The 24,989-nt window shown below is 57.9% G+C and overlaps 3 protein-coding genes across 4 annotated transcripts in view; all 3 read right to left on the minus strand.

Moving 5' to 3' along the window:
- SYCE3 (synaptonemal complex central element protein 3) overlaps positions 1-7,454 on the minus strand; it is a 29,948-nt gene extending 22,494 nt beyond the window's left edge. Inside the window, exon 1 of the mRNA XM_059187414.1 lies at positions 6,705-7,454. The gene's annotated coding sequence lies outside the window, so the exon portion shown is untranslated. The remainder of the gene's footprint in view (positions 1-6,704) is intronic.
- Positions 7,455-10,201: 2,747 nt separating this feature from the next.
- CPT1B (carnitine palmitoyltransferase 1B) lies at positions 10,202-18,438 on the minus strand. The gene is made up of 19 exons (XM_059187412.1): positions 17,935-18,438; positions 17,282-17,441; positions 16,761-16,900; positions 16,303-16,480; positions 15,983-16,084; positions 15,660-15,797; positions 15,485-15,562; positions 14,608-14,715; positions 14,449-14,533; positions 13,703-13,898; positions 13,195-13,380; positions 12,994-13,099; positions 12,792-12,908; positions 12,301-12,465; positions 12,089-12,223; positions 11,856-12,008; positions 11,187-11,300; positions 10,680-10,772; positions 10,202-10,539 (listed from the first exon to the last, which is right to left on the minus strand). The coding sequence occupies exons 2-19, from the start codon at positions 17,420-17,422 to the stop codon at positions 10,456-10,458; spliced, it is 2,319 nt and encodes a 772-aa protein (XP_059043395.1). The 5' UTR covers positions 17,423-17,441; positions 17,935-18,438; the 3' UTR covers positions 10,202-10,455.
- A 127-nt stretch (positions 18,439-18,565) lies between these two features.
- Positions 18,566-21,922, minus strand: CHKB (choline kinase beta). 2 transcript variants are annotated; one of them, XM_059187413.1, is made up of 11 exons: positions 21,503-21,918; positions 21,132-21,240; positions 20,805-20,918; positions 20,529-20,662; positions 20,165-20,260; positions 19,931-19,989; positions 19,767-19,848; positions 19,532-19,640; positions 19,286-19,389; positions 18,977-19,058; positions 18,566-18,827 (listed from the first exon to the last, which is right to left on the minus strand). In XM_059187413.1, exons 1-11 carry the CDS (start codon positions 21,724-21,726, stop codon positions 18,756-18,758), a joined length of 1,185 nt encoding a protein of 394 aa, XP_059043396.1. In that variant the 5' UTR covers positions 21,727-21,918; the 3' UTR covers positions 18,566-18,755. The 2 variants fall into 2 exon arrangements, 1 of the variants encoding a protein (XP_059043396.1); XR_009357040.1 differs by having other exon boundaries at positions 18,769-18,827; positions 19,286-19,361; positions 21,503-21,922.
- Between the last annotated feature and the right edge of the window lie 3,067 nt (positions 21,923-24,989).

Genomic DNA, 24,989 nt, shown 5'->3' on the forward strand with positions numbered 1-24,989 from the left:
TCCGCTCAGCGGGGGGCCTGCTTCCCTTCCTCTCTCTCTCTGCCCGACTCTCTGCCTACTTATGATCTCTCTCTGTCAAATAAATAAATAAAATCTTAAAAAAAAAAAAAAAGAATTTCTAGGGTGCCTGGTGGCTCAGTCGGTTAAGCCTCTGCCTTCAGCTCAGGTCATGATCCCAGGGTCTGGCGATTGAGCCCCGCATCAGGCTCCCTGCTCAGAGGGGAGTCTGCTTCCTCCTCTCTACTTGTCCTCTCTCTCAGGTAAATAAAGATCTTTAAAAAGTAAAATTCCTGTGAATATTTGGTAGTTTATGCATTTCTATGTTTAAAAGAATTTGGCTTGTTAGAGTCAATAGGTCAGTTCCGTTGTTCTGGTTTAAAATGTGAAATTGATTATGGGTTATAATTTTATATATTTTTAAAGTTTTTATTTATTTGAGAAAGAGAGAGCACACAACTGGGGGGTGGGGGATTAGAGCAGAGGGAGAAGGATACTCCCCGCTGAGCAGGGAGCCCAACATGGGCACAATTCCAGGACCCTGAAATCATGACCCAAGCCGAAGATAGGTGCTCAACTGACTGAACCACCAAGGTGCCCCTGATTATGGGTTACAATTTTAAGTCAAAATCTGTTTAACTTTACAAAGAGGCTTAGAACATTTAGGAGAACCTGAAGTTCACCATATTTATAAGTTTCACTTATGATACTTATAAGAATTATTTAAGTGGGAAGGTTTGTTGTTAAGACAGCTGAGGGTACTTGCAAGACTCTATAGTGCTCTTCCTGCCTCAATGATGGATTGTCCACACAGAAATCAGGGCCACAAGGTCAAAGTAGTCTGCAATACTAAGCCCCCACATGGAGAGCTCCTTTTCTGGAGTCTCCCAGACCTGTGATGGACCTTACGAGAATGGGAATTAAACTTTTGTTAAACCAAACACACACACACACACACACACACACACACACACACAGACACACACACAGACACACACACACACACACGAGTTTAAGTTTGTAAATGGAACAAAAACATAATGTTATTACTATTTAAATTTGCTAGACTTAGAATAAGATTGAGTTTAGAATGAGGGTGCCTGTGTGGCTCAGTGGGTTAAGCCTCTGCCTTCGGCTCAGGTCATGATCTCAGGGTCCTGGGATTGAGCCCTGCATCAGGCTCTCTGCTCGGTGGGGAGCCTGCTTCCCCCACTCTCTCTGTCTCCCTCTCTGCCTACTTGTGATCTCCCTGTCAAATAAATAAAAAAATACCTTGAAAAAAAAAAGAGTTTAGAATGAGATAATTATTTAGAATAAGTAATCCAATAATGTAATAAACTAAAAATAATCTAATAATCTAAATCTAGTGATTTAGAGCATAAACTTAATTGCTCAAGAAAAACTGGATTTTTAATATTACTTATGTTAATAAAATAACATTACTTTTTAAAACCAAAGTAAACAATCAAATGCTCTTTCCTCTGTCTAAATAATGCCTTTAAAGTTACCGGAGCTCATATTTATCAATATCTAGCCATGTCCTCATATTTACTCTAAGCTTCAGTCATATCCAATATTTGGTAAATTGGGGTATCTACCATATGCCAACTAAGGACTACAGAAAAAAGGGATTAAAAAATAAACAGGTACTCAGTGCTGTAAACAAAGAAATAAGTCTGGCAAAAAGAAACCTGTTGTAAAGCAGGGTTCTTTGAAGAGCAATAGCCATTCATCCAGATGTCCTTGCTCGGTTTCAAATCAAAGCCTTCATATATAAAATGGCCCCTATAGCCAAGACATTGAGAACTCTGCAAACAGGTTCTCTCTTAACCTCCATGTGTGTACACATATTATTCTACTGCCTGAAATACCCTTCCCTCACGCTCTCGTTTTTAAAGACTCCGCTCAAGCGTCACGTCTAGAAGGCTTTCCTCACATTTCCCATCCTCAGCTCTGAAGGTGGCATCTCTTTTACATTTCAACAGCTTCCGCACCTCTTCCAGCCAGACACTGTTCTAAGCATTTACACCTTTAGAGGAACCCTAAAAAGTAAGTACTATTATTGTTCTAATTTACAGATGAGGAAAACAGGGCTCAGAGAAATGACCAAAGTTGCCCCAGGTCAGACAGCAAAGACACAGATCTAAGAACTGGGCCCTGAGAATCTGGCTCCAGTCTGTGCGCTCACACATTACACTCCTGGTATGCAATAAATTCTTGATAAACGTGTGAGTGAACGGAACTAACAAGGTGTAGTAAGCAACTAAAGAACAACTTGTGTGTACCCTGAAATTCCAGGATAGAAGGCAGGCTCTGCCATGTATCGGCTGTGAAAGGCTGGCAAGGTCCCCTATCTCCTTAAGTCTCAGCTTCCTCTTCTGTAAAATGGAAATAATAGCTCCTTTGCAGGTGATTGTGAAGACACACACAGCTGCGGGGATGGCAGACACCCACATTCACCAAATGAAATAGTTGGCAGGACTCCATGTGTAACACCAGGTATAGACAGAGTAGTTGCTCAGAAAATATTTTATGTTAAGGAGGTGAGAAAGAGATGTGAAGTGATTAACATAAAAGCTAACGTGTATTTCATGCTTAGTATGTGTCAGGAACCGTGTAAATTCTCAATGAGCACTGGCTGATTTCACAACCATGGAACAAAGTAAGTGATATTACTCTCCCTGTTGTGCAGATAGGGAAACTGAGGATTGTGGAAGGATTTAAGCGAAGTCACACAGCCAAGCAGCCGCAGAGCCAGGCTGGAGCACAGTCCTGATTCTAGAGGCAGAGCTCGTTAGCACGCCATCTTCTCACGGCTGCCTCAGACAATACTGGTCGGCTTTGAGCCTGACTGTCGGGAGGGATGGAACAAAGGGGGTGGAGGGGTGGAGCGAAGAGGCTAACAGAGAGCTCAGCTTGGGGCAGCTTGAGTATGTGGTGCCCGTCCAGGCAAAGCTAGCCAACAGCTGAAATCCAGGGTTAGAGCCCTAGAGAGAGGGTAAACTGAAAATAGAGGTTTGACGGTGTTTAAATTATGGGAAAAGATGAAATCATTCACAGTGACTGTGTAAAAGAAGAGAAAATGGACTTGGAAGAAGCTCTTAAATATCAGCCATTAAAAGCAGAAGAAAATGAGCCCATAAAAGACACTGATAAAAAGAAAGTAGAGAATTGGGGAGTATGTAGTTGAGACCAACAGAAAAGAAGAGGGAGGGGCCAGTTAATTCATTTAGTCAACAAATATTTATTGAACATCAGGCACTGTTTTGGGTGCTAGGAGTATACTAGCGAACAAAAGATAATATTTGCCCTTGTAGAGTTTACATTCTAGTGAAGGGAGATAGGCAATAAACACATAAATAAATAAATATAGAAAATATAGAAATATACATAAATATATAAATAAATATATTATATATTTATATATAATATTATATATAATATATATTATTTATATATAATACATAAATATATAAATTTATATAAATATAGAAAATTTGAGTTGGTGATAGGAAAAATAAAAAGGTAGGTTACAAAATAATGGAGTGTCAAGAACTACTCCATCTATGGTGAACTATGGAAATCCCCTTTGAGAAAGTGAGTCTTCAAATAGACTCAAGAAAGTGAGCATGTGAGCCCTGCGGGTACCTCAGGGAAGAATTCTATGCCGAGGAAACAGGGATGAAGAAACCTTCAGGCTAACTGTGCTTGAGAAGGACAAGAAGGCTAGAAGTGCTGGAGAGGAACGAAGGAGGGCAGGATGTTAGGCGAGGAGGATGAGGAGCTGGGGAGGATACTGCAGTTTCTACAAGACTTTGACTTTAATTCTGAGTGAGTGGAGGAGATATTAGAGAAATCGGAGGGAGTGACACGATTCGAATTATGAATTAAAAGGATTTCTCTGGGAGCGTCTGACTCTTGGTTTCAGCTCAGGTCATGATCTCCGGGTCGTGTGTGGGGTCAAGCCCTGGGTCCACGCTGGGTGTGGGCCTGCTTATGATTCTCTCTCCCTGTGCCCCAGCCCCGCTTACACACATGTGCTCACCGTCTCTCTCTAAAACAAACAAATATGTCAAACGATCACTCTGGCTGCAATGCTGAGAGCAGATTGGGATGGGGACGGTGAAGCAGAGAGGAGGCTGTGGCAGAACTCCAGGTAAGGGATGACAGGGCTTGGACTAGAGTGTTAGAAGTGGCAGTAGTGGGAAGTGACCGGATTCTGAATATGCTGGAAACATGGAGCCAACAGTATGTGCTGACATCCAAGTAGAAATATGTATCTGTAGTGTTGTGAAAAGCCTGGCTGAATATCTGTATTGAGTCACTGGGGTACAGATGACACTTAAGGCCATGGGACTAGCTGAGGTCTTCTGGGCAGTGAGGGTGGATGGAAAGGAGATTGGAGCTCTCCAGATTGGGAATCTGGGAAGAAGAGGAACCAGCAAAGGAGACTAAAAAGCAGCAGCAGGTCTTGGAAGTCAAGTGAAGAAAGTAAACAAAGAGTGATCAATTGTGTCTCACATAAAGTAGCATAAGGAAAAAAGTGACCGTGGATTCGACAATCTGAAGGTCACTGGCAAACTTGACAGAAGCTGTATTCATGGGGCAGCAGGGACAAAAGCCTGACCGCAATATGTATACAGAGAAGGGAAGAGAAGTAAGTAAAACTTGTGTGTTCTGGTTCAAAGAGAAGCAAAGAAAGGGCCAGCAGCTGGAATGTAATGTGGAGTTACAGGTATCTTTTGTTTTTAAGTTGGGAGAAGTTACAAGAGGCCCAGTGCATTTAAGACCTTTTATTTGGGTGTCAGGTCTCAGTGAGTAACTGAGTAACAGTAACAATGATAACAAGAATTCCAAGAATAAAGAATTAACAGAGCATTAGGCAAAATAGATAGGGCATGCAGATTCAGTTGAGAGAGGTAGGAGAAACGGGCGATAAATGAGCGGATGATAGAGGGAAGGACTTCTCTTTTTTATTCTACAAAGGCAGAGACTTGCCTGACTTTAGGTTTATGTGAAAGAACTTAGTTGAACAGAGAAGGCTGAAAACAGAAGAAAGGGTGCATGGTGATGGTGCATGGGCTGGGTTCAGACAGGAAGAAGGTCACTTTACCCTAGAAAGGGTAGGTAAGGGTCCAGGTGGTCCAGGTTCAGGCCTGAGGTCTCTGGCTCACCCACAAATGGCAATGAAAAGGTCCTTCTCCCACCAGACATTCTTGGTTTCAGGAGAATGAGACGGGTTTGGCAAAGCTGAGCACCTCACTAGAGGCACCTGGATATGCAGCAGAGAAGCAGTGGTTGTGTGGCTGGGGACACATGGCTGCACAGCACCCTCAGGACTCTAGGGTAGCACAGAGAAAAGGGATGGCGTGTAGCTGGCTTGGGATTTTGAAATGAGTGTGGTGGGTGGGCAGAGTGAGGGCACAGGGAAGAGAGTGCATTAAGAGGCGTGAAGATGATGGGTGGGGACAAAGCAGAAGCAGGGAGCCATGTCGTTGGGGGCAGGCGGATGGGGATGGAGGTTGCGGCCAGGGTGATGCTGGGTTTCACAGGTGGGATGAGCAGATCCAGGGAGAGAGGATGAGCTGGGGTGGAGGAAGACCAGGGCTAGCAGTCCACGGCTTTCCTTCCTGATACGGTGGCTGCAGAGGAGCAAGACCAGGATGGGAAGGAGGGGAGTCCAGTGCCCAAGCCCAGGGGAAGGAGAGCAGCAGCAGACTAATGGGGTGAGGAGAGCAGGGAGGACCGGTGAAGAAGCCCTTCGGGTGTGAAGGGCTGGAGGTCCCAGGGCTCCTGGGGCGTGGAGCCTCCAGAGGTGTGCAGAGCTCAGGGGCCTGGAGGCCTGGTCGTCGTCTCAGGGTCTTGCCTGGCCTGAAGCGTTTGGCAGAGCCTGGGGTCCCCCTGGCAATGAGAACTGGGAAAGGGCACGTGGGGCTCTCGGGTGGAGATTCTTTGCGAGGGGCCCACGCGAGGAGCAGCCCAGGAAGGGCGTGTGCGCGGGTGGCGGAGTCCTGGAGTCGGAGGAGGAGGCTGTGGTGTGTGCGGTGCCCCGTTCCAGGTGTGGGGGCAACAGCGAGGGCCAGGTCGTAGGAGAGTTCAGTCTGGAGCTTGCAGAGTAAGAGGTCTGGAGATTGGGGTGAGGGAACTGGGGTGAAAGCGGGTTTGGGAGGTGAGGAGATGGGGTGAGGCGGCCTGAGGGGGGAGTGTTGGGGCGGGTCTGGGGGGCAAGGAGACGAGACTGAGGAGGGGTGTGGGAGGCGAGGAGACAGGGGTGAGGGGGTGGGGGAGGGGCTGGGGGAGGGGGTGTAGAGGCTGGGGCAAGGGTCGGGTGTGTGGGTGAGGGTGGGGTGTCGTGGCTGGGGCCTGGGGTGAGGAGGGGTGTGAGGGGAGAGGAGATGGGTGAGGGGATGTGGGGGGGCGAAGAGCCTGGGGTGAGGGGCAAGAATACTGGGGTGACGGGTAGAGGAGGAGGAGACTGGGCTGAGGGGTTTTGGGGCGCGAGGAGACTGGGGTAAGAACGGGGTGTGGGGGGCAGGGGCTGGGGTGACAGGGGTGTGGGGGCGGCGAGCGGCCCGTGGCGAGGGGACGGGCGAGAGCGGGATACCGGGTGAGGCGGCGGGCACAGCTCGGGGACGTCGTGGCCCCGGGGGCGGGGGCAGGAGGCGCAGGGAGGGCCAGGGACCCGTGGCGGGGCGGGCCTCGCTCACCTCAAGCACCGCCTGCGCTCCTCGCGTGGTGGTCCGCGACCCACTTGTGTGGTGGGGAGCACGCGGCCCGAGCTGGCCACGGAACCCCGCCCCTTTCCGTTAGCAGACCCGCCCCCTGGAGATGATTTCTCGCCCTCATTGGCCAGTGTCCCGAGGCGGAAGGGGCTGGGCCGCAAACACGTGAGTGTGCCGCCCTCTGGCTGGTCCCGAGTCTCGGCCTCGAGGTCTCATTGGCTGGTCTCCAGAGCGGAAGGGGCGGGGTCGCCGCCGCGGGGGCTCTTGCCCGAAGTAGGGGTGGCTGAGGCGGAGGGAGAGCGGAACTGAAGGGAGGGTCCCCTCGTGGACCTGCTGGTTGTGCTCTTCTCCGCGGTTGGCCGGCGCAAGGCCTTGCCCGCAGGGCCCGGGCCTCCTGACCACCGCGTCCCCAGTGTCCGGGACAGCACTTGGCCCAGCAGGTGCCAGGAGGCGTTCGTGCAGGCCCAGACGCTCTCCGTCTTGGCGACCACCGCGCCTGCCGACGTCGAGGCAGCTGTCCGCCCCCAGGGACCTGCGGCCGCCAGGAGAGCGCCCCGGCGGTCCCCGGGTTAGGGTCTCCCGGACTGCCGGCTGCGGGAGCGCGAGGGCGCGGGCTGCTCGGGCGAATGACGGCCGCGGTGCGGGGGTCGCAGGGCAGGGACGTCCCCCCGCTCAGAGCCGTCCAGAGGGTGGACTTGAGCGGGCTTGGTTTGGGGGAGGGGAGGGCGGAAGGGGCGGGGTTGGGCCCGAGGGCGAAGCCGGTCCGGGCCGCGGGGCGGCGGGGGCGAAGCGGGTTCGGGAGCAGGGCTCCGGCTTCCGGTCCGGGGTCCGCGGCGCGGCCGACGCGGTGGAGCCCGAGCGTCCGGCGCGGCCGTCCGCGTGGCTGCCAGAGCCGCTTCCTGCCGCGGCCCGGGACAGACGCGCCCGGACGAGCAGGTTCCGTGAAGCCGGTTCCGTGAAGCCGACGGCCGGCGCGTGGCCAAGCTTCCTTCCGGCTCGGCTCTTCGGACGGCGGCTCGGCCTCGCGGGTGAGCCGGACGGCGGGGGCTCAGCCCGGCCTTCGCGGGGGCCGCTGCTCCCCGGCGTCTCCCGGCCGGACTGTGTCCCCCCCCCCCCCCAACCCCCCGCGCTGGGGGCCCGGGCCGGCGGCGGTGGTGCGGGCGCTCCGTGTCGCCCCAGGCCCGACCCCTTGGCCCGACCCCTTGCCCTCTTCCCCGTGAGCCCGCGGGGCCACCTGGGACCAGACCGAGGCGGGCCTTTGGTCGGCGCCTGAGTCGTGGTGCGGGGCAGAGCCTTCCTCTCAGCCGGGCGCCGAGGCCCCCTTCTGCCGCGCTAAGCCGCGAGGGGGTCGCGAGGGGGTCGCGACGCGCCTGTTCCTCCCTCCCCTCCCCCGCCAGCCGCGACCCGGCGCCGACCCGCCAACCCCGGGGCTGCAAGTAGCTTATGGCTCAGTGGGTTGTCGCTGAGGTTTTCGCCTTGGGTCGGCGTTATGGTTTCCCTTCTTACCTTTTTTAACCAAGAAAAAATCCGATTAAGAAAAGAAAGAAAGAAAACCTTGAATTTCGGCATTAACGGAAAGCCAGCTTTTTGGAAGGCGCTGCTCACTGCTCTCCAAGGCTGGGGGGCTGGTGTGCCCAGAAGCCTACCAAACCCACGCAGCCCCCCAGGGTAGGTGACCCAGGTGTACCCTCTGTGGCCTGGCTGCGAAGAGATTCTTGGGATTCCAAGAAAGTTCTGGTGCGGAACGGAACACTCTGGGGGCTGAGATTCCTAAGCTTCTCGCCGAGACTGAGAGGCCATCAGGAGCCTCTGCCCTGGGAGTCCCCTCACGGGCTCTCTTCCGAGCTGCTCTCGGAGCCTGCATCGTCTTAGTTTTCGGTTTCTGTTTGGAGGACTTTGAGCCCGCTGCAGCAATACCTCCTACAGGCACATCAAGCGCCACGTGTAAAAATCTCATCTAACCACTCAAGCACCCAGAGCAGAAAATGGGAATTCTCTTCCATGCCTGTCAGGTGTCCGGACCTACACTGACCTTCTGCGTCCTGAGTCTCCTTTCGGGAGTGTAAGTCCCGTCATTTATCCCAACCGCGCCCCCCCGGCCACCCTGCCGAGAGGGACAGACAGGTCTCCTTGCTTCTGTCCTCACCGCCCCCCCCCCCCCCACGTTGTTCTAATGTCATTCTGGTTGGCCAAAATGATCCCATGAAGATTTGGGGCAGACTAGATCACCCTCTGTTCACCTCAGTGGCTTCTCCCGTCATTCGTATAAGCCAGAGCCCGGCGTCTGAGGCGCTTGAGGCCCCGATCCACCTGTCCCCTCCTGCTCCCTGTGCTCCCTCCACACCAGGCCCAGCCCCTCTGGTTCTGTTCCTGCAGCCAGTACCTGCCCCCTGGAAGCTCTGGCCCTGGCTGTCCACTCTGAGCCCTCCCTCCCTCCCGGTCAGTCAGATAGCCCCGCTCAGGAAGTCTGCCTTCCCAACCCCGTCTGAGACTGCCACCCACCCCGCCATTGCTCCCGCCCATTACTTTTCTCCTTAGCACTTATTACCATCTGCCTTACCATATAATTTACTCATTCTTCTTGCTTAATGCCTGTCTTCCCACTAGACTCTACGCCCCAGGGGGAGGGACTGTGTTGGCCAGTTTTATTCACTGCTGTATGCCAGTGCCTAGCCGATCATAGCACTAAATAAGTACTAAGTGAATTATTCCAAAAGGCTGCTGGTTCCCATGCCAGCCTCTCCATCCCCTAATCCATGCCTGTTTGACCTAATAGTGAATTCCACACGGCAGGTGCCTTGCTCAGCACCGAATCCCCAGCACAGCGCCGAGTAGGGGGTGGGTGCGCAATCAATGGTAGTTCAGAAGAGAAGGCCCGGGACTGTATGAATTCATTCCCGGGGTCTTGGCAACAAGCAGAGTACTGAGACCCGGATTCCCTCTCACATGCAGGAGTAGGAATTAAGTGCTTTCTTATACTTTCCAGGAAAAAATTTATGTTTACTTTTAATGTTATTTTAATGTAAAAAGTCAACCTGAGGGAAGGAGCAGGTGTTGCTCCAGATTATACTGTGTGCCCTCTCACAGACACGACCACTTGGTGTGTAGACTGAGGGCCTGGGATTCTAGCCCTTCCCTATGGCCAGGAGGTGGCCATGGGCCTCCACAGGGCTGTGCCCCAGCCCAGAGGTGTGCAGAGGGCATGACCGTTCATGGCAGCTGGCAGCTGGGACCTGGCAGCTGGGCCCCACTCTCTGGCAGACAAACAGAAGTGGCCCCAGGGAACAGGTGAAGGTTGTGAAACAAGAGTTTAGTCCAAGTGGGTGTACACGGTGGTGACCTCAGGAGAAACATGCATTGCAAAGTAGGTCACAAGCCTCTCAGTCTCCCAGCCCCATCTCCTCCCCCTGCTACCTCTCTGGTCTGAGCTTGGGCAGGGGAGGGCCTCCTAGTCCCCAAATAAAACAAAGGTACCTAAGAGCTAAGGGAGAATTACAGAGGCTTATCTTTATTAGCGTCTAGCAAGAAAAAAAAAGTCAAAATTCCCTCCCTGCTCCAACCCCACTTCTACCACCTGGGCCCTCAGGGAGCAGCGTCTGTTTCGGGAGTGCCTGCTGCCAGAGCTGTCCTTGGACGCTGGACACCTGTGCATGGCCACCCCTTAGGCCTGCGAGCCGACCACAGGCCCCTTCTTCCACAGTGTAGGGATGAAAGGGCAGCTGCATTTCTCCAGCCCTCAGCTGTCAGCCTTGCGAACTTGGAAAAGATCAGCGATGTCCAGCAGAGCTTGGCGGATGTGGTTCCCAAAGCGCTGGGCATTCTGTGGGAGCCAAGAGCTCAGATCAACCCTTCAGGTGAGGCCCTGTCCCTCTGTCCCCACAACCAAGGACTCTTCCCCAGCCAGAAAGGGCCCCAGGTGGTAGCCCTCCTCAGGCCTGAGCAGGAGCGGGAGAGACTCACTGTCTCTGAGCTTGAGAACTTGCTGGAGACGTGGAAGAAGATGGTGTTCTCGCCCGCAATCATGTAGGAAACCCCATAGCCATCATCTGCCACCTGAGAGCAGCATGAGGAGTAAAGAAGTAAACCAAACCTTGCAGATCGGAAAGCTGATGTCATGCTTGCTGTCCCCACAAGATGCCCAGGAAGGGGCCCCACCCCACATGCTGCATTTCCCCTGAGGTCAGGAACATTTCCGAGCAACAGTGTGAAAACCGAGGAGCTCTGCCTACTGCAGGTCCAGACACTACCAGGGTCCAGGATATTGTGTTTCTCTCAGGAGGTTCAAGCTCACTGCCTCTCTCCTGGGAGTGTCTTCAGTTCCGGGGTCGATAGCTACCCATTCTCTTTCTACGCAGGGCAAGCCCAGGGCTATGCTCCTGCCCCTGGTCTGACTTCAGGGCGCTGTACTCTCCACTGAGATCCCTGGGGCCCAGTTCTGCTCATCGACCTCCTTTCAAGGGCACTTACAGGGCCAAAGCCACCACCGGCACCCAGGTGTTTGGGGTACTTGTTCGGGTCAAACATACGGATCTGGAATTGAGCAGTCTGGCTGGTGGAGAGGCGCCAGGGTTCTGAGAGCACCTGTACCAGGGAGATCACAGCAGTGAGGCACCATGCGTGAAATGCCACGCACTCAGCACTCAACCTGCTGACTGGTGATGCCTGAGCACCTGCATGAGCACAAACTTCCTGACCACCGTCTGCCTCTACAGGTCCCCTCTCCCACTCCCTCCCCGTCTGTTCTCACCATGACAGCATTTGCACAAAACCCTTGAGGCCCACGTGACCTAACTGTCCCCCAGGCCTCCTCTCCTACTGGCCTGTCCCTCCCTCAGCTCTGCTCCCTCCCCTCCTGCTGCTGCTCTTTGTCTGGAGGCTCCCTCTGCCCAGCCTCATCCTGCAGCCTCTTTGCTTTTCCCAAAGTGCTGTCACCACCTGAGCGCCACCATAGTTGTATGTCCACCCTCATGAGAACCACCTACTGAGAAATAGGACCACAGGCCTGGAAGGGGTGTGGAGCAGGAAAGCTGGCTCCAGCCCTCAAGGGAAATTTCTGGGGATCTGGGTAGAGCATAGGCCGTGCCCCCCGCAGGAGAGGCCATGGGGAGAGGGGACACACCCGTCAACAATGCTGACCTCAGCCAGGAAAGGGGAGTTGACCCCCAGGTACTTGGAGACCAGGTAAAGGCAGAAGAGGTGCCTGTCTATCCCACACCCTGTCATGGCCAGGCGGTACATGTTCTGGTGTTTCTTTGAAGCCTTCCGGAAGAGATCTTGGAGGTCTGCTTTCTGGGGAGCAGAAGCGGAACAATGAAGAGTAGCCCTGCCCCTCAAGGTGGGCAGGAGGTGGAGGGTTTGGGGGGGCTCACCATGTGGGACCCCTCCACCATGGCCTGAACAAAGGCCGTGGACTCGCTGGTACAGGAACGCACGGTCTCGGTCCGTCCCTCCCGGAACATCCTGGTCATGGAGGCTTCATAGGTCAGGCAGAACTTGCCCCTGTCCTGAGGAGCACAGAGGCGTGAATCTGGCAGGTGAGGCTGGTGCCACCCTGCCCCTTAGCAGCCGGCGGGGCTCCTACCCGGAAGTGGGCCAGCTGCAGGGCAATCTGCACAAAGGCGTCCGGGCTGGTTCGACACTTCTTGATGAGGCCTTTGCCAAACGGCAGGAACTGGAAGCAGTACAGCTCCACGTCGTCTGCCAGTGCCTTGGCCACCTGGTAGGAGCTCTCAATGATGGCCCGGCACTGCCAAGATACGGAAGGGTCAGCTGCGGGCAGAGCTCGCCAAGCAGCGAGGCTGGGCAGGTTTCAGTGAGCCTTCAACATCTTCAGACACAGAGGGCAACCTGAGGGGCCTCCATCCCCAGAGGCCACGCTGGGCTTTGTGGGAAGAGGGAGGCTCCGTGGACGAGTCTCACGCCTCATGTCTTTCACGAACTGATGGTCCCAGGATTGCTGTTCTCTGCGTGGCCAGTCTGGACTCTGAGAAGCTCCCACCCCATGCCCCTGAGAGCGTCCCAGGTACTTGCCACTCTCACATGCCCCTCCCTGTCCCCTCTTGGCCTGCACACCTGCTCAGGAATGTCCCACTGCAGCCGCTGGGGAGCCATAAGCATGGGGTTCGGCTTGCCCAGGCAGTGCCCGGTCTCTGTGTAGCCCAGGTGGAAGGTGTCAGTGCCCAGGACAAACTGCAGGGAGAAGATCAGGCTGAGAAGCCACCCTCACACCCCGCACCCAGCCTGCCTGGCAGGACCCCCTCTGAGGGCCCATTACCTCCCAGAGGTGCCCTATGATAGGTGCGTCTGCCCACGCGTGTTCCGTGTTGAGGCCCAGCTGGCCGTTCTTGAAGGCGATGATAGTGAAAGACTTGTCAAACCACCTGCAGGAAAGGAGGCCGGAGATGCGGGGCGGTGGGGGGCAGCGCCAAGACAGGGGGAAGGAGCGGGGGCCTTCTGCGGGGCTGGGGTGCCACACCTGTTGTAGCAGTTGCCGTGTAGCAGGGCCTTGCCGTAGAGGCTGAGGCTGGCCTCATCTTCGGGGTCATAGTGGGGAGACTCCTCGTCCAGGGCCACGAAGAAAGCAGCACGCTCGATAGCATCCAGAGCGGCCTTGTTCTTGCCAGAGCTGAAGAAGGCCTGGCGTGCCTGTGCCCACTCCGCTCTGGGGACACAAGGGCAGGGTGAGTGTGGGGTCACCGGGCGGCGGCGAAGGACACCTCTCAGGACGCAGCAGGGCCCAGGACCGGGGCTCCCAGGCTGTCCTGGCAGATGTCCCTGTCCTCCACACACTCCCACCCAGCCCCCACCCAGTCGCATGTGGCTAGATGCGCCGTCTGCCGTGCCCACCATCCTCCTCACTACGGAGGGGCCTGGCTTGGGCAGAGGGCACCCTGCCAGCACGTGCCTCCCTCAGTCATGCCCGTGGCCCCAAGTTCCAGGGTGGCATGCAGGAACAAGCTCCTCTTCTCATGGGGCTCTGGTACCTTCCCCCTGCAGTGAGGGCTGCCAGCTTTTCCTCCCCAGGCTGAGGTGGGGAGGGGTCGTCCAGGATCCTCTGGAACTGCATCTCTAGGTCGCAAGGCTTGAGCAGCTGGGAGCCCTCGTAGAGCCACACCTTGAAGAAGCGGCCCTTGTGGTAGACAGCCACGTGCCTGCTGTCCGAGAGGTGCTGCAGCAGGTCTGGGACAGAGCGGCAGGAAGGCTGAGGCAGGGCACACCTCCCGGCTCCCACTGCCCCCCAGGCCCCCTGCAGGCCTCCGTCTGGGCTTTCCTTTCCCAGCAGTGGAAGTGCTGGCACCAAGCCAGGCCCTGTGCTGGGCGTTCCCATCTGTCTTGCTTAATGCCAACAGTCCCATAAAGCACGTCCCAGAGGAGGAGGCCGACGCTCCGGGAAGCACACACACTGTCCCCGTGTCAGGAAGCAGGCCCTCGACAAGCAGCCTCTCCTACTCCACTGGCTGTGAAGGGCTCCTGGGAAGCTCCGCTCCTCCCGTGATCCCTTCTTCAGACCACCTACCCCTGCCCTGGAAGGTCCTGGGGAGCAGAGGCTCTGTTCTGGGCCCTGCTGGTCACAAATCAAGTATTTTTTCTAGTTCCATGACCCTGAGATGCCCGGGACGCTTGGTGACAGGCGCACAGATAGAAGGGTCAGCCAAGTGAGGCGCAGACCTGGGAGGGAGGGGCCTCCGTCCCGACAGCCCCACCTCGGGCCCCTGGCGGTGGCCAGTACCTGAATCCTTGCCCGGGATCCGAGTAGTGTTGAACATCCTCTCCATCTGGGAGGAGCACATGGGTACAATGCCCTGCGCCATCACCTGGGAGGAAGGCCCGGCACAGCTCAGACTCAGGCCTCCTCTCCCTGCTGTGCCCTCGACCCCACACAACTCACAGGCTTGATTTCTTCCCGGTCCAGTTTACGGCGATACATGATCATAGCATGGACGACGTTTCCCAGGCGGGCTGCCTGTATGTTTGTATTCTGGATGAACACAAAGTCCTGCAGAGACAGAGCAGAGCCCGCACGGGGTGTGACAGAGATGTGCAGCAGCACCTCTCCGTCCTGGTGTCACCTGGGTCTCCCCGCCTAGGGACCTGAGGGGTCCTGATCCCTTTCCCCGGTCCGTCCTGCACACGTGGTCAGGGTGTACTGCCAGAGGTGAGATGCATAGCTGGTCACGCCATCTCTCTGCCCAGCTTGAATCTTTGGAGCTGCTTTCTCCTAGCCCATTTTCTTTGGTCGTGTTTTGTTTATTTTGCATTGAGCACAGAGTTTCTACCACTGAAAAACAGTTTAAAACCTCCGTCACGGGCAAGCTGTACTAAGTGGTTGGGACGACAGCTCTGTGCAGGCGCGTGACTCAGAATGTGTTTTGGGCAGTGGGAGAGGCCTGCTGTGCAGACTGGTGGCTGTGCTGAGGCCTGTGCTGGGAGCAGAAGGGCTGGTCATGTGTGTCAGGGGGAAGACCGTGACCTCGTGAGCTCTAAGAGAGGCAGCTCGGGATCCGCACAGTAACATAACAGGAAGTTCCCAGTGATGGTGTCAGGACAGCTGGGAACCTGTGGCTGGGGGACCGGTGGGAAAACCAAGGCAGGAAGGGAGAGAGCCTGGGCTGGTGAGGGCAGCGAGCCCGAGGGACTCTGACAGGGATAGTTCAGGCTGTGGGTCTGTTGGACTCCCCAGATCCTCAGGACCCTTGCTGCCCTGAAACTGCTTCCCGACTCTTCCAGATCTCCCCCATCTTCCCTGCCCCCAGGCCCACCCGCACCATGACGTAGTAGTTGCTGTTCACCACCAGGGGCGCCCTGCTCCTCAGGTACACGTACTCTTCCCACCAGTCACTCACCTGCAAGAGGAAAGGAAGAGTTAGTGCTGGGGCAGAGGGCAGGGGACAGATGCCCCTGACACAAGAGGGGTGAGGATAAGCCAAGGAGGGGACTCACATAGTTAGTTGCCCACCATGACTTGAGGACCAGGTACTTCTGCAGCCTGGGGGCAGTCTTCTCCTGAAAGTCCTTGGCCAGCGTCTCCATTCGGTAGTATTCCGCATCATCCAACAAGGGCCGCACAGATTCCAGGTACTGTCCAGCCAAGTCATTGTCAGCGTGGGGGCCAAACGGCAATGACTGCTTCTGTCCCGACTCTCTGCCAACCCAGCCCCATTTCTCTCAACCTCGCTCTTTGCAAGGGACAGTCCCTTAGTTTGGCGAAGTCCTCTGAGTCCAGCCTAGCCTGCCCAACGGGGATGTTTGATTCAGGCCCTTACCCGCTGAATTGTGGCCGGCACACTGGGCACGGGAAGCTTGGGCAGGGATGTCTGGAAGCTGTAGAGCATGGGCCGCCGGCTGGACAGAAGACGGACACAGATCTGGGCATACGGAGCAGAGAATGTTTCTGGTGAAAACCAGGGGAAGGAAACAAATTACAAACCCTTGAGGAGCTGGGCCCCTGACCCTCAGAACCAGGACAAACCTATGCACCAGGCACCAGTGCCCTGCCTGCCTCTTCCCTCCAGTTTAGAACCCCAAATGAGGCCCCTAGAGTCTCCAACCAGTTGCCTGAACCCATCCACTGGCTTCTGCTCACAGCCCAGACTTTGGTGAAGTGGCTGGTCTGGCCATGCATCTCGAACATCCAGCCATGGTAAGAAAGAAGCAGTTTCAGGGTTTGGCGGAAGAAGAAGATGCCCGTCATCCAGACGCCCGTGGAGAAGACAACCATGCTGAGAAGTGCCCGGGTCTGTGGGGTCTGGTAGGGGCCACATCTGTCAGAGAAGGGATAGGGCTGCAGGGAATCCACTTGAGGTCAGCCTTAGGAAAATTCTGACTTCAGTTTTGATGGTTGTGAACCAGCTTGGAGAAGGCATGGATGACCATTCTCCGGCACACGCCTGTCTGAATGCATTACATTACCAACTCGGATAATGGTGGCCCCCGGGGAGGGCTGCCCCTAGGACCTCCAGTGGCTGGTATCCTGAATGTGCCCAGCTCAAGAACCCTGGCCTTGGAGGCTGCCCAGCCCTCTCTTGTCACCCTTCTTCTTACCCCTCAGGGAGGCACCTCTGGATATAGCAGACCAGCCCCATGGAGATATCCACCTTGCAGTAGGAAGAACCCACTGTTGCCATGACGACAACCAGCCAGCTGGTGGGGCTGCCAGGGTACACACCCCTAAGGATGCCATTCTGTGGGGCAGAAACAGGCACACTTACAGCAGAAATGACGGTGGGCCCCTGTGAGGTCCTGGTCTTTGCCTGGGAGGCCACCTCCCTCCCTCACCTGCTGTGCTCATCCCTCCTTCAGGTCTGGTCTTCCCCTCCTCCGCCTGCAGCGCTCACTCACTCACTGGGTCCCACTGCTACTCCTTGCACGCCCATCTCCCCTCCACACCTTGAGCACCTCTCTGGTTTCTGCACTGCTACAGCCTGCCACCCAGCCAAACTGCCAGCCAAGGTGGAGGTGGAAGGTCTTGACAATGGGGCAGCAGCTGACACCTGGCCTCTGCCTTCGGGAAAACTCGATCCTGCAGCTGCTGGGAGGAAGAAGCCAGAACCACCTCCGCCCACCTTGATGCGAATCAGGCGTTTCTTCCAGGAGTTGATCCCGGACAGGTAGATGTGTTTTAGGGCCTCCCGACTGAGCCGGAAGTCGACCCCATCTGGGGTCACAGTGAACTGGAAGGCCACGGCCTGGTGCGCTTCCGCCATCCCGGAGGTTGGCCTTCACCTGGGAGGGGGCAGGGCAGGAGGGTGCGCGGGCGGACTTCGGCTGGCCCCGCCCCCAGCCGCCCTCCGCCTCGAGGGCCACCGAGCCCCCGCCGCGCCCCCGCCGCGCCCCCGCCCCCGCCCTCGGCCGCGATACACCAGCGGCCGCCCCAGGCCCGCCGCCCGCTTCGGCCCGGCCCCGGCTTCGGCCCCGGCCGCGGCTCCGTAGCGCGACCAACGGCCGCGGAACCCTCGCGCCCGCGTTCCGGGCGTGCTCCGTCCGCCACGGTGGGGCAGCGGTCGGGAAGAGGGCCGAGCCAGGAAATCTTCAGAAGCCCCGAGGACAGTGAAGGGCTGCCTCCGGGTTGGGGCGAGACGCGCCCCTGAAAGCAGAGTTGATCTGGGGCGAGGCAGACAACCCAACTGCAAGGGACCCCGCGCCGTCCGCGCCCCCTGCTCTGGTCTAGGCTTCTGAGCCCCACGGGCGGCCCCGTGTTGCCCCCCACTCCACTCACAGCTTGGGTTCGCTCCTGTCCGCGTGTGGGGCCAGTCGCTCTGGCCCGTGTCCCCATGTCCTTCAGGCCTGGCCATCCCTGCCCCGCCCTCACCGGGAACCTGACACCCACTCCCAAATTTGGGTTGAGAAAACAGATGTGGGGCGGCAACCAGAGTCCCCTCCTCTCTGTGGTGGGAATCCGGAGTGGGGGCGGGCCGGGTTTCTGCAAGCTGAGATTGCTCAGAGGTCTGGGACCTGGGGGGGGCCCAAAGGGTCTCACGTGAGGATGGCAGCATTGGCGCTAAAAATAGCTGAATGTAGGGAAAAGGTCATCCGAGTGTCAGCTGCGCTGCCCGTCCCCTGATCTCCAGTGCTCGGGGTTGGGCAGCCCCAGCCCAGTGCCCTCTTTGTACCCGCATTACCTCCTAGCCCGCCACCCAAATCGTTCTAGTGTGTGTCACTTCTAAGCTGGGGCCGGGAGGGGGAGGGCAGGGGGCTCCAGCTGCCACAGTGGACCCTTAATGCCTCCCCAACCCAGAGCACCCGAGAGCCACCCTTCCCAGAGAAAACAAGGCTCACAGCAGCGATCACGCCTGTGAGTGTGTGGCACTCCCTGCTGGTACTTTCTGCAGCAGGGCTAGGACCCGGTGTGAAGGAAGAAGCTTGTTTATTGTCTCAAGGTACACAGCCAGGGGCTCTCTCCCACCATCTGCCTGCGGTGGAGACAGGCGGGCCATCCTCAGGCCCAGGCTCGCTCCAGGCTCAGCCCAGTCCCCAGAGCCTCCCTCCAAGGTCCTGCCCTGGAGGCTCCCGGAACAATCGGAGTTGGGGGCTGGAGAGTCAGGATGAGGGGAAGCCGCTCAGCTGTCCTTTCTGCTGGAAGTAGAACTGGAAGCGAGACTGGGCATACTCCTAGGGAAGGAAACCCCCCAGAAGACCTGTGAGAAGGCTTGAGACTAGCACCTGCCTCCCCCCCAAGTCTGCCCACAGATTTCCTGGGCAACATGAGGCCCCTGCTGTTCCCCCTCCTCCCACCTACCTCAGCCATCTGGGTTACTTACCAAGTAACCGAATTCTATGGTGGACATAGATGCCTGGAGGATAGACCAGAGGCCCCAGAAGAAATGGGACGCCAGAGCGTATCTAAGGAGGGCAGGACAGACAGGGGTGCCGAGCACACTTGGCATCACCTGGATCTCGTTCCTCAGGCTGGTCAAGCCCCAAAGCTCAAACTTCTCCCCCACTGCCTTAATGCCAACACTGTCCTGACTCTTCCGCTCTGCCCCCTCCTGCAGTCCCAGAAGCCGGCCTGCCAGCCTCCTCCTCAGCCCCTCTTCCCCGGCACTCCGCGCTGCCCCGTCTCTCCTCACCGATTAGCCTCTACCAGCAAATCTTCTTCCAGTTTCCTCTGGTCCTCTTGGGAGATGGTCTCACCTTTCTTGACCTCTGCCAGGTAATGGCGAATAAAATGGAGCTGAGGTTGACAGACAGAGTCAGACCATGGGGAGACTGCGGAACATTTCCCAGTGAACACCCTTCCCCACCATTCTTCCCAGACCTCACCTTCCTCCTCCCTCACAGGCCAGGTCCCGCTCCCCAGCCTCCGGTCCACATACCTGCTGCCCCCGGGTGGGGTAGTCTGCAGGCTGCGCTTTGTAGAAAGGCCACTCCTCGTGAGTGTAATCATAAACCCACTCACAAAAATGGTTCCCAATGTCAAAGCCCCTGGGGGAAGAAGGTGGACACTCAGTCCCAAATACCCTGGGCAGCTGGGATGCAGAGAGGAAGGCCTAGTCTGCTTTCCAGGCTGTTGTGGGAGCAGAGCCACGGAGGCCATCCTCTTACCCTCACCTGTAGTTGTAACTGCTGTACTCAAAGTCGACCAGCATGAGTCTGTCAGTGGTTCCTGGCTCTGAGAGCAACAAGATGTTCCCTGGGAAAACGGGGTGGAGTTCCAGTGACTCCAGGGCCCTCTGGCCCCCCTCTCCTTAGGGGATGCCGGTGCTCTCTCCTACCTTCCTGGACATCATTGTGGCAGAAAACCACGGGTGATGGGGTGGAGTCTAGCAACTTCCTGTAGGAGAACAGGGGGCATGGGTCCTGAGCAGGAGTGACCAGAGGAGGGCCAGTCACCCCGTGGGCCAGGCCCTGAGCCTGCCCTCAGTAAATACTGGGGAGGTTCCTCAGTCGGTGCCTAGCACTGGTTCCTGCGCTGCGCTGTGCTGCTCTCCTACCCTGCCGTCCCTCACCTGAGGTTGCCCATCTCATCCTTCAGGCTGTAGGTCTCCAGCAGGTTCATCTGCGGGAGGCCAGTCGGGGGCAGGTCCTGGATCTGCTTGAGGTACCTGAAGTCCGAAGAAGAAGACATGCTCCGTCTGTTATCCCTTCCTATTTCCCCAGGCCGGGCTGTCCTACCCGTCTTCCGGTCACTGGAGGGCTTGTCTGCCTTACTCGGACGCCTGTTCTGTGTCAGAGTCCCGCGCTAGACACTGGGACACCTGCTCCACTCAGCGGGACAGTCACCGACACATTCAGCTGCAGCCCAGGGTAGCATTGGGCAGGATCGGGGCTCAGAACAGGTGTGCAAGGGCCCTGAGGCGGCTCCGGACTCACCGTTCCATGGTCCCAAACAGCCAGTGGGGCTCCTTAGTGAACGGCATCTCCATGCCATGGAACCGGGCCATCTTCGTGGCGATTTCTGCTGACAGCACTGGCTCTCGGAGCTCACAGGTTTTCAGTGGCCGGCTCTGCACCCAGGAACCTATCAGGGTGGTGAGGGGGCTGGGGCAGGAGGGGGAAGGGGTGGGGAACGGAGGTGGGGGGGATGTCAGGGTCTGGGGGCAGGAGGTGCCTCGGGGAGGTCAGGGCCGGGCCGGGCTGGGCTCCTACTGGGATGTACTGTTCCAGCCGGCCCTCTGGGAAGACTCCGTAGAGCTGCGGCCCGAGCGACCGCTCTGCCAGGATGGCGAACATCACACTTTCGAGGACCAAGGAGTCCACGCCCTGCAGGAAGATGGACAGCCACGGGGCAGAGTCACGCGGGGCCGGAGGCCAACCCAGGAGCGTCTGCTCTGACCTCCCAGCACCGCCCCGCCTGCTCCACCGCCTGGAGACGCCCGCGCCAGGCTCCCGGCGGCGCGACGGGGCGACGGCCACCCGCCAGGCGGGAGGGCAGGCCCCGACGCCGGCGCCACGGCGGCCCTCGTCCGTCCTCACCTGCAGGATGGCCCCGTACAGCCGCAGCAGCACCTCCCGGGGCTCCCTGCCCACGCTGGGCAGCTGGTCCGGCAGCGAGCAGCGGAAGAGCAGGTTACTGAGGCCTCCGCTGCGGACCCACAGCGGCGTGCGCTCAGCCCGCGGCCGGCGGCACCTGCCCCCGCGTCCGCCCCGGGGCGGGCCTCCCCGCCGCCCCCCGCCCCGCGCGCGCCCCCCGCCCCGCGCGCGCCCCCCGCCCCGCGCGCGCCCCCCGCCCCGCGCGCGCCCCCCGCCCCGCGCGCGCCCGAGCCGCAGCAACGCGGGGTTCCCGGGGCCGAGCTCGACCCCTGACCCCGGCGCTGGCTCCGGAGAGCTGACCCCTGACCTCCCACCTCACAGGGTCAACCCTCAGCTCCTCGGGCCGCACTCGGCGCCAGGCCCCGCCCAAGTACTCCCGGCAGCACTGGTAGGCTCGGCGCTCGGCGTCACGCGACAGCGACGAGCCGCGCCGCCGGTTCGGGGCCGCGTCCGGGCACTGAGACTGCGGCAAGCTGTCCTTGGCCAGCCGGTCGCCAACAGCCCCGCCTCCGGCCACAGCTGTCCCCTCGGCAGCCATGGCGCCGGCTGGGCGAAGCCCCAACGTCCAGCCGCGCTCAGGCCCCTTCGGGCGAACTCGGCTCCTTCCGGCTGCGCTCGGGTCTGCTTCCGGCTAGCCTGCCCTGCTCTCGTCATACTCGGGTGTCTCCGGCTCTTTTCGGCCTTTTGCGGCGCCGCTCGCCTCTCTCCGTCATCCCGGTCGGGTGCCCTTTCCGAAGGCCAAGTTCCGCGCGTCTCCGCCGTGCCCGCCCCTACTCTGAGCGAACACCAATGAGGTGTCTCTCTGGGCGGGGCCGCTCCAAAGACGGGCAGCTGGGAGGGGCCCACGGGGGCCAACCAGAAGCGTCGAGAGCGGGGTGGGGCGCACGGCCCTGGGGCGTGTCTCGAGGGCCGGTCACGTGGATGGGGTGGTGCGCCCGCGCGCCGGCCGCGCGCGGGGGTGCTCGAGGGCGGCTGTCCTCGGGCGGGTGCCAGGGAGGGCCGAAGGGCCGTCGCGGGGCTCGGGGGGCGCACGGCGCAGCGCAGGCGGCGGCCCCTCGCTGGACAGGCGCGCGCAAGCCCCGCCCAGTCCCGGGGGCGGTCGGGCGCGGAGAGAGCCGCGGAGCGCGGGGTCCCCCCGGAGGAGGCGGCGCTGTGCGACTCGCCGCCCGGGAGCGGAGACTGCGGGGCGCGGCGCAGGCGCCCCGTACACGTTTGCGGAGGAGAGAGGGGGACGTGGGACTCGGGGGACAGTTCGGGGACGCCGTAGTCCCCGCCGAGGCGCCCTCGTTCGGGGAGGAAGCCCTCGCGCCCTGCTCGCGGCTGGCGGCTCCGCGCCCTCGTGCCCCCGGATCTGGCCCGGCGGCGAAACCCAGGAGAAGGCTCGGCTTGGAGCAGACGCGCGGGGCTGGGGACGCCTCCTCGGCGCCCCTCGGCGCCCATCAGACCCAGCCCCGGCCGACGGAGCCCCAGCCGCGGCGCACGCCCGCGTTTCTGCTTCCGCTGGAGGCCGGAGGGGCCGCCCGGGAGGCTGCAGCCGCAGGGAGCTGTGGCCCTGCTGGTTGCCCCGCGGCGATGGTGGGCTGAGATCGCGGGGCAGCGGACTGGGGCGGGGTTTGATGCGAACCCGCGGGAGGAAGGGAAGAGTCTGCGGTCAGAAGGCACAGGCCAGTCGCTGCAGTGGGAAGGCGCCATCCCTCACTCTTAAAATCCGAGCCTGCTCTGAGCCCCGGAGCCCACGGTTTGAAAGGGAGGCTCGGCCCTTCAAGGGTCCTCCCGGCCTTCCCCCGAGGGACCTAGAGCTGCTTCACGGGTAATTGACTTTGGCGGAGGGACGATGCAGACCTCTCACAGGCTTTCGGGAACAGGACCTGAGATACTTGTGCCGAGGCACCTGGAACATCAGGAGCCCTGGTGAGCGGAGGGTCTGCGAGCCAGCTGAGAAATGGGGTCCTGGCCCAAGTCCTGTGGTTCTGTTTTTGGTCCCAGGGCATACTTGGGATGATGGTACCTAGCAGTGAGCAGATCCTGACCCCCGATCTGTGGAATAAGACTCGTGGCAGAAAGAGCACAGTGGGAGCCCCTGAAACCCCCCTCCCCCTCCCAGCAAGGGGAGTAAGTCAGAAGCAACGGTGCAGTCCGACCGGACTGCAGAGAGTGCGTTGCTCTCAAAGACAGGTGCTGCTCCCCGTGGCATCTTCAGTTCGCCTGAATGGCTCCTGCAAAATCCAGATGGGCTCAGTAAAGGGTGGTGAACCGCCACCAATGTAGCCAAGTGGTATCCCCAATCACAGTAGTGTGTCAGTTGAGCGTTTTTGCTGGAACCTATCATTGCGCCTCTGGCACCAGATAACACAGTTAGTGATTTGGGAACATTGTTTTCAACTTCCAGTAGCAGAGAGTAAATTTCCAAAAGCAGTTCACATTTAAAAAAAAAATTTTTTTTTTTGGAGATTTTCTTTATTTGACAGAGAGAGATAGGTCATAAGTACCAGAGTGACAGACAGAGGGAGAGGGGAAGCAGGCTTCCCACCAAGCAAGGAGCCCAATGTGGGACTTGATTGCAGGAACTGCGGATCATGACCTGAGCAGAAGGCAGACGCTTAACTGACTGAGCCACCCAGGCACCCCAACAGTTCACATTTTATGAGAAGAACAGCCAAACATATTATCTCCCTTCAAGGGAGATGGTTTTAACTTTCCTGCTCTCTTCCTCAATTTAATCTACCCCAGACTTTCACATAACACTGATAACATCATGCTGATTGGACGTGGTGAAAAAGGAAGTGACAAGGGCTCTGTCATTGATGAGACAATGCAGATCTGCGGATGGGAGAGAGACCCTCCGTAGTCGTGGAGCCTGTCATCAGTGAAGTTCTCAGAGTGTGCTGTAGGGCAAGACAGGGCATTGTTTCCAAGATGATGGTAAGTTGTTGCATCTTGCGTCTGGATCACGAAGAAGGGGAGCATAGCCCTTGATGCATCTCTGGATGTTGTAGTCCGCATCCTTGGGAACACTGTTCTGGCCCATTTGTTGAATGACTTGGGAGACCGCCAGTTTTGAGTGGAGCCCAGAAGAAAGGAGGCCTCTGTAGACCCAGATTGGAGGATGGGTTCCCGTGCCACTCGGCAGAATGAGGGGTAAGGTTGGACTTATTTGTGGTAAGTAGGGATTCTATAGGACACCTTCGACATGCTTCCGTGGTTTTGCAGTGCACACTCTGTGGGTTTTGAAGCAAAACCATGTGGCTTTTGGCACACTGCTGGATCCAGGTATAGGCTTAGTACCTGCTTGTGGGGCACCACACCACCACATAACCACATTGGCCTGTCCCGAGCTCAATGCTGACGGACCTGTGACGTCAGTAGGATAAGCAGGCTCAGTAGGAACTCGCTGCACAGTGAAGAAGAATTGGATGCAAGCTTCCTGCCATTTACAGGAAGAGGTGGCTGTGGCCCTCATGTCTCCTTACTTGTTCCACTGATGCCTCTCTCTCAGGAGACAGGAAGAAAAATTCAGATCTGGTTCACAGGTAGGTCGACTTGATGTGTTGCTGTGAGCTTAAAATGGTTCACTGCTGAACTACAGTCCTGCTCAGGGTGCTTCTAAAGGAAAGTAATGAGGGGAAACCCTCCAGAGGGCAGAGCTCTGAGCAGTACCCTTGGGTTTCCACTTTGCAGGTAGAGAGTGGAGTGGACAGAGTAACAGTCTAGGGAAAGAGTGCACATGAATTTCTGTGTGGTGACAGATGTCTTGGGGCTGGCCCAGGACCTGGAAAGAGCTAGGGGGGAATACTGGAGACA

The sequence above is a fragment of the Mustela lutreola genome, chromosome 8 (genome assembly GCF_030435805.1).
Source record: "Mustela lutreola isolate mMusLut2 chromosome 8, mMusLut2.pri, whole genome shotgun sequence".
Lineage (NCBI taxonomy): Eukaryota > Metazoa > Chordata > Mammalia > Carnivora > Mustelidae > Mustela > Mustela lutreola.